Raw genomic sequence first — 8,155 nt, forward strand, 5'->3', positions numbered from 1 at the left:
TGATGATAATATGGTTTATCAGTTCTCATCCATACATCAACCTTTTTCATTCTTCATTTATTTTTGTTCTGGGCAAGTCAGATTGTTAGCCTGCGTGGCTGGTGGATGACCTGTCTACGTGTCTAAGTGTTTAACTCTTGAGGAAGCACGTGGCTGTGTTTTTACCAACAGCATTCTTGAAAGTGGACGCGAAGAAGGTTTTGATCGAATTTCAATCCACTTAATCTGAGTCGTCATTTCACGGAGCACTAAATCAAAAATTAAATACCGTACAAAATTATTCACAAAATTTTGCGCGAAAACTCAAAGTGTAGCTACGGTTAAGTAGGCTATAGCTAAAATAAACAGAAAATCGAAAATGTTAAAATATGCAACAAGACACATTAATTCATTAAAACAACCTAAGTAAGAAAATAGAGAATAATCAGGTTGTGAAACCTTAAATAAACTGCTTTGCACACGCTTTTACTGTATATTATAGAAGCTTTAACAACTTTGCTTGGTAAGGCACCATCAAATCAAAGTTCTTCAGGCAAGAAAACGTTCCGTTTGTTTTCCATAGATTGCTGCAGTTCAGTTTCAAAATATTTAATTGTCTTTGCTAAGCCAACATGCAAGGGCACAACAGGTTTCCAGTTCAACTCAGTCATTGCTTTAGTGATATCTGGTTTACGTTTTTTAGGATCATCAGTTGCAGCATCTTTGTGCACAATCTCAGAAGTACTGTTGATTTGTTTTTTTATAAGTTGGGCAAATTCAAGTATTGTATGCTCATCAGGATTGCCAATGTTGACTGGCGAAGTGACTTTGCTGTTCATTAATGCTATTAGTCCGTTTACCAAGTCAGTTACGTATTGAAAAGATCTCGTTTGGTCTCCTTTTCCATAAATAGTTATGGATTGTCCTTGAAGGGCCTGTAATATAAAATTTGAAACCACTCTTCCATCGGCCATGTGCATTCTCGGACCAAATGTGTTAAATATCCTTGCAACACGAACGTTCACACTTTCTTGTTTTTTGTAAGCATAACACATAGTTTCTGCCACACGCTTTCCTTCATCATAGCATGCTCTTGGACCAATAGGATTAACATGGCCCCAATACGATTCGGTCTGGGGATGCACTTCTGGATCACCGTAGACTTCCGAAGTTGAAGCCAACAGCATAGTTGCGTCAACTCGTTTGGCAAGACCCAACATGTTAAGAGTTCCTTCCGTGGATGTTTTTATTGTTTTAATTGGGTTATACATATAATGAGGGGGTGAAGCTGGACAAGCAAGATGGTATATCTGATCTACTTCTAGATAAATTGGTTCCACTACATCGTGATGAATCAATTCGAAATTTTCATGACCAATCCAATGCTCAACGTTCCGTTTCCTTCCGGTGAAAAAATTATCCACAACAGTTACCTCATGTCCCTGAAGCATCAGCTTATCTACGAGATGACTTCCGACAAATCCTGCTCCTCCTGTAATAAGAATCCGTTTTCTATCTTGTTCGGGTAAAAATGGCACAGGTAAATATTCTTTTGTTTTCTTTTCGATTTTGTTTACTTTAGCTTTCAATTGAATATTTTCTTGTTGAAGTATTCTTACTTTCCGCAAAATGTTACTTAAAAAAGTTTTGTTTGAGAAAAAATAGCTTTGGTTGTTATCCAGCTCTTGGCTTGTGGCAACAATTATCACCGCAACAACAATGCAAAGAAATCCAAAAAACTTTAGTTTGTTATAAATACCCATTCTTTTTGTAAGTCTGAAAAAGCAATATTGGGGTAATAGGATAAATTAAAACAAAATGTCTGTGATAAGTAAACCATAACCTAAGTTTGTTGGAATGCATCAAACACTTCGACTGTGCGCTTGAGCAGTGCATTTTAGGACTGCTCTCCATTCAGCGGCTCCTAGTGATTGGAATAATTTTTTTGGCAATAAAACTTCAACAATTAGAAAACTTCACTCTGCCAATCTCGGTAACCGGCGCTGTGTCAAGAGCCTCTACAAGTATGCGAAACTACCACGAATAACCTATCAAGGCTTTGCAGTCCGAGGATGAAGATTCAAAACCAACCAACCAACTTTTTTCTCCTTGTATGACTAAACTCCATAGCCTAAGTTTACCAAAAATTTAAAATACAAAAGCGCTGAGTCCATTTTGTCAGTTTACTATCAGCTTACAACATCGGGATTTTTTCTCAAAAAAAACAGTGCAAGGGATTATCTGCGCCTTGTCCAGTGAAAAGGTGTTTTTTGACTGAGGTTTAGGTATAGACCTAACCTTTAAGCCGTCGATTTCGATAAAATTCTTTGCGCCCAAAGCAGGGATATCTAGATCTTTAGATATCCCTGGCCCAAAGGTAGGCCAACAATAATAAATTTAGCAAAACTTTTTCCTTGGATCCTTGTTTTATTGCAGAATCTGCAGTAATGCAATAGCCTACACTCGGCCTACCAGATACATTTTACATCTTGCACATTACACTCAATATTAACTATAATAACAAATTAATCTATGCGTAGAAAGCGGTACTGATAACGTTTCACTTCTTCAAGTCAACACAACCTGTAGCTTACCTTTATTTCGGTACAATGAAGAGAAATAGTTGCCCTCCGGCAGTTTTAAAAGTCGTTGCTCAACATTCAACAAACAGCAATAGAACTTATAGAATAATTTATAAGAAGAAAACAAAATGTGTGCAAGTCAGTCTATGCCTAATTTCTCTTGTTAATTTAGGTTTGCATTTTCATTGGGCACAACCTTTTACAACTAAACTGCTAGTGGATAGACTAACGTCAGCAACACTACTTGAACTCAATGGGATTTTCCATGGTCATTTGAACTTAAAATCTATGCTTACGAAAAAAGTTCGCCCCGGTAGCTCAGTTGGTTTTGCGCCCGACTTTATTCTCGAAGAAACTGCAAGATCAAACAGCTGGTTCGACTGTCCAGGTGTGCGCTTGAGCAACGCATTGAAGGACTGCTCCCTATTTAGTGGCACCTATAAGTGCATGAAATAGCTCGCAAACAACAAAACATCAACAAGGGGAAACTTAATTTAGGCTACTCTGTCAATCTTGGTGACCGGGCCTGCGTCAGTGGTTCAAAGCCTCTAAAAGTATGCGAAACTGCAAAGATTCAGCTCTCAAAGAAACTTTCCCAGTCCGAGGATGAAGATTCCCACAATCAATCCAGGCCTGCAATTTGTTTGTTTTTTGTTTGTTTATATCTTTACCCTGCATTGCGGGAAAGCGGACTTGAGCGCTATGCATCGGTGTACGCCTTCCGACGTACACCTGACCCACGCTGCAGCCGACGGCAATGTCTGCTTCCGGTTGTCTACTCTACTTATGACGTAAATTTGGTACTACCCATTACTCGAAATCGATCACTGGGTAGAGGCAATTATCGTAAAGTTTCTTGCCCAGAGAAACAACAGCAAGTGCGGGTGGCTGGAGTCGAACATGCAGGCTCTCGACTGCGAGCCCAACGCGCTAACCACTCGACTATTGCTGCCAACTATTGCTGCAATAAGCGCGATCAAGCAACCTCACAACTTTGTGCAGTAAAAGATAAAACTGCAATATCAAGAAACGATGGTTCTATTCTCATGGTGTGCGCTTGAACAACACACAACTTAGAGCATGAAATAATATACAGACAACAACACTTTGAACACCAAAAAAGTCACTCTGCCAATCCTCGTGACTAGGCCTATGGTGTCAATGGTGGGCTAAATGGCGCTTACAAGTAGGTCAATGTCAAACTGCTAAGATTAAGCTTACGAAAACTCTTTCTCAGCAAGAGAACAAAAAATCTCACAACGAATCTATCAATGCATCATCAGAGACAACTTAGATAGAACGCCAAACTGCCAACTATCATAAATAAAAAAAAAAGCAAGTGGGCAAATAAACACAAAGTTGACTACAGCTTGGTCTCCAATTAAACATTTTTTTCGAAACAATCATGGTATGGGATGGAATAGCTCATGTTTTTTTCATCTTGAGATTTTCTTCCTTTTCCATTCTATCATAAAATCTTCCATTCCATCTATCACACAAACTTCTTACATCTTCTATCTGTAAATTTTTGGCTGAATTGATTGATTGATTTAATTTCAATTCTCGGACTTGGAAAGCTTCTATGAGAGCTTTATTCTGGCAGTTTAGCGTACTTTAGAGACCAAGAAAGGAAAACGAATGACATGAACAGTCATTATGTATGGGGACAAACTGGAGATGTTTTGAGTATGGGTGGAATGGAAGAGAGAGAAACAAACTTTTATTTTGTCTGTTGCGAGAAGAATACGGCACAATTATAAACAATGTGAACAAAATAGCACCATTGCAATCTAGATACCACAACAAACAAGAATACAACAGAAATACAACAACAGAAGGAAGAGTGCAAGATTCAAAGATATTAAGAATAAGAACTGGTTGGAAAAAATCAAGGAAGTGACGGACATCTGTGTGGTTTGAAGAGTTGTCCTTTTCCGGAAAAGGAGAAGCATAATAATTGATTGATTGAATCTTTATCCTCGGACTGGGAAGGCTTTTTGTAGAGCTTAATCTTGGCAGTTTTGCATGCCTACTTGTAGAGGCTTTGAATCACTAACACAGGCCCGGTAGCAAATTTTTTCCCCACGAACTTTCTGTTACTTCGCGTAGAGTTTGTATTAATACCGTGTCAATGCAATCATTTTTTCGTTGGCGTATTTAGTTCAGTGGTTCCATCTTGTGCCTTATGTTTGTGAGGACAACGGTTCAACGCCCATGGGAGTCAATTTTGTTTCTTTAAATTTATTTTTGCGGTGCACAAAAGCTTTTCAAAAAAAGTAGGGTTAGGGTTAGGCCTAATGGGTTGGGGTTAATTCTTAATCAATCCGAAAAATCTTACTTTTAGAGTGACCAGAATGAATTTAATTACTCAACTTTTTTAAACTTGAATAGACTAGGTGTGTCTCCAGGCTTCGTTTTTTCAAGTTCAATGTTTAGATTTGGACCTGGGGGGCGAAAATTGGCTGCTGACTTTGAAAACCGCGCGAAAAAATGAATCGGTGAAAACAGTTACGCGCGCCGTGCGGTAACCAGTAATAGTTAGGCCTACACTCACAGAAATATGCAAGTGAGACAGCAAGTTCGTGAGAAAAATATTTGCGGCCCGGTCACCAAGATTGACAGAATTGAGATTGTCGAAGTGTTATTGCCGGAGAATTAGCCTATTCCATCCACTAGGTGCCGCTAAATGGAGATCAGTCCTTAACGTGCGTTGCTCAAGCACACACCCCGAGAGTCGAACTAGTGCCGCATGATCTTGAAGCTTTTTAAGTCCAGAAGTCACGCGCTAACCAACTGAGCTATCTGGGCGGACAATAATAATAATAAGTGCTGAGAATGTCATCGTAGCCAGAGTGGCTAAAAAGATTTGGGCTTGAGAATATATCAAATCAAGTCAAGTCAATTTATTTTTGTTTTAACAGAGCCATATATTAACAAACAAGCAGAGTAAACGTACGGTAATTGTCAAAACAATGCATTGTAGGCTACAACTGTTGGTTAGATTATGGGGCAATCAGGATGGTAGCGAAAGGTATCACGATGATGTAGGTTTGATTTCCACCCGTGTCGTATAACTCTTTTTTCTTCTGCAAGTAGGCTACCAAGCAAAGTTCAAAGCACAGATCAATCCTCTGGCTGAGTGCTAGAAGAGTCACAATTTGACGATAGCCACTTATTGATTGGTTGAGTTTTGCTTTTAGCAGCATGATCGTTGCTTCATTCACAATGTAGATTTTAACAACCTGTTTTAGACCGGCTAAAACAGGCTAAAAACCGGCAAAAACAGGTTGTTAAAATCTACATTGTGATGTGTTGATTGCTTAACGATGTCATCAGGTCTTACTCAGTGCTTCCACTTCTGACAATTGATAAATCCTCTTCAGTTTCCTTTTTTGTCCTGAAAAATCCCTTTTTTCTCAGTCGGAAATCCTTCAAAATTTCCTTCATAGGCGAGGTTATTTTTGACGTTATTTAAGTTAAAAAAGGTTCTAATATAACTTTAAAGTTATTATAATCTCAGTTAAAGCTATTTTAGTAGTAAAAAGTAAAGCTATCTTTTTTACTGATTTTATACGTTTGGTTAAAATCCTTTTACATTGATCCTACAAATAATATACGGTATGTCCTATTCTCTAAACACCGAGAAGCCAGAACAAGGGTTAAGGGTCTTCAGATACATTTTATTACTAAAGTTATTTTAATCTTGATTTTTTTTTTCATTACCGGTAGCATCGGTATGTCAAAGCAATACAATAGACGTGGTTTACTACCTTCGTTCACTGTCCAGCCAAAAAACTGCTTATCAGTTAGTCGATTCTGGGACATTTACCACCTGGAGTCCTGGACATCATTTACCAATTACCGTACCACTCTCATTTTTCCTACCCGGGCTCCTAACCTATTACTAACATCGAAAATGTACAGGTGGTAAATATCCAGTAGGCTACCGTAACGAATTATCCATTCATTAACAAATTTATTTTTGTGTTTAGTGCAGTTTTTCTTGATGTGCTAACTTAACACTATAGGCTAGGCTATCTCTTTTTTCTCCTTGTCAGTAACGTCTTCACAATCATCTGAGACTGATGAAAAACTTCAAGATACCAGGCCTATTCATGATACTGACTCAGTCTGACTGTGTGTATACTATGTTGTACACACATACACAGCATAGCTAGCTCTACTATTATGACACCATAATAAGATAGCATTAGGCTATAACTAACTTTTCTAAACCGGAAGGATAGGCCTACCACTAGCCTAAGCTTATCATACCGAACTGTACGTTGAAGCTCAGTGATCTTTGTCATTGCTACTCAAGTTCAACTGTGAATCAACGGATAACCGGTACCTAATTTTAACTAAAAGAATTGAGAACTAACTCACTGCACTCACGTCCAATTCCCACAATATCGAGAATAGAAATCAAGCGACAGAAAGGCGAGAATAGGAAAGTGAGTGAGAGCATAGATGTGAGGGGGGGTTCTTGGCCTGAACAGTTCGTACCCTGAAAAGATCGAGAGGAAAAGTTAAAAAAGCCGAAGTTGCTTATCGCAGTTTCCGCAAACAAACAAAAACTCTTAGGATCATTACCGGAAATTTTAAAATGTTTGCGGAAACTCTGATCAACCCTAACCCTTTTAAAATGTTTGCGGAAACTGCAATTAGCGACTTCCGCAAACTCTTAGGATCATTACTGGAAATTTTAAAATGTTTGCGGAAACAGCGGAAAAATGGTTCTATTTTTTTCTCCATCTTTTCAGTTTGTTTGCGGAAACTCCAATCAGCAACTTCTTTTTTTTCTTCTCTTGATCGTTTCCTAACCCTAACCCCTTTTAAAATGTTTGCGGAAACTGCAATCAGCGACTTCGGCAAACTCTTAGGATCATTATCAGAAATTTTAAAATGTTTGCGGAAACTGCGAAAAACGGAAACTGCGATCAGCGACTTCGGCTTTGTTCTATTTTTTTCTCTCAATCTTTTCAGTTTGTTTGTTTGCGGAAACTCTGATCAGCGACTTCGGCTATTTTTAATTTTTTCTGCTCGATCTTTTCCTAGCCCTTTTAAAATGTTTGCTGAAACTGCGATCAGCGACTTCGGCAAACTCTTAGGATCATTAACGGAAATTTTAAAATGTTTGCGGAAAAACGGAAACTGCGATCAGCGACTTCGGCTTTGTTCTATTTTTTTCTCTCAATCTTTTCAGTTTGTTTGTTTGCGGAAACTGCGTTTTTCTCTCGATCTTTTCAGGGGGAAGATATTAAAATGTTTGTGGAAACTGCAATCAGCGACTTTGGCTTTTTTAATTTTTCCTCTCGATGTTTTCCGGGTACGAACTAGGTTGCACTCTCTATATATAGTCTATATTTCTATGCTTGTTGTCCTTAAATTTTGACTTGAGTATTCAATATTCATATAGTAGCCTAATGTAAGATATCAAATTTGCAAATTTTATTTGGTTAAGTATGTTGATAGCTAAATAATGAGGACGTCTTCGGAACAAACGCTCGAAAGGTTGTCAGTTCAACGATCAACATGCTCCAGTGTACGTGGCTGTGTCTTGGCATAACATTAAATTGGCATGTCAAACTAAT

The 8,155-nt window shown here is 38.3% G+C and overlaps 1 protein-coding gene across 1 annotated transcript; it reads right to left on the bottom strand.

Moving 5' to 3' along the window:
* Positions 1-217: 217 nt before the first annotated feature.
* Positions 218-1,743, bottom strand: LOC145779705 (UDP-glucuronic acid decarboxylase 1-like). The gene has a single exon (XM_082591342.1). The coding sequence runs from the start codon at positions 1,740-1,742 to the stop codon at positions 519-521; it is 1,224 nt and encodes a 407-aa protein (XP_082447468.1). The 5' UTR covers position 1,743; the 3' UTR covers positions 218-518.
* Between the last annotated feature and the right edge of the window lie 6,412 nt (positions 1,744-8,155).

Source organism: Aplidium turbinatum, chromosome 11, assembly GCF_918807975.1.
Source record: "Aplidium turbinatum chromosome 11, kaAplTurb1.1, whole genome shotgun sequence".
Taxonomy (NCBI): domain Eukaryota; kingdom Metazoa; phylum Chordata; class Ascidiacea; order Aplousobranchia; family Polyclinidae; genus Aplidium; species Aplidium turbinatum.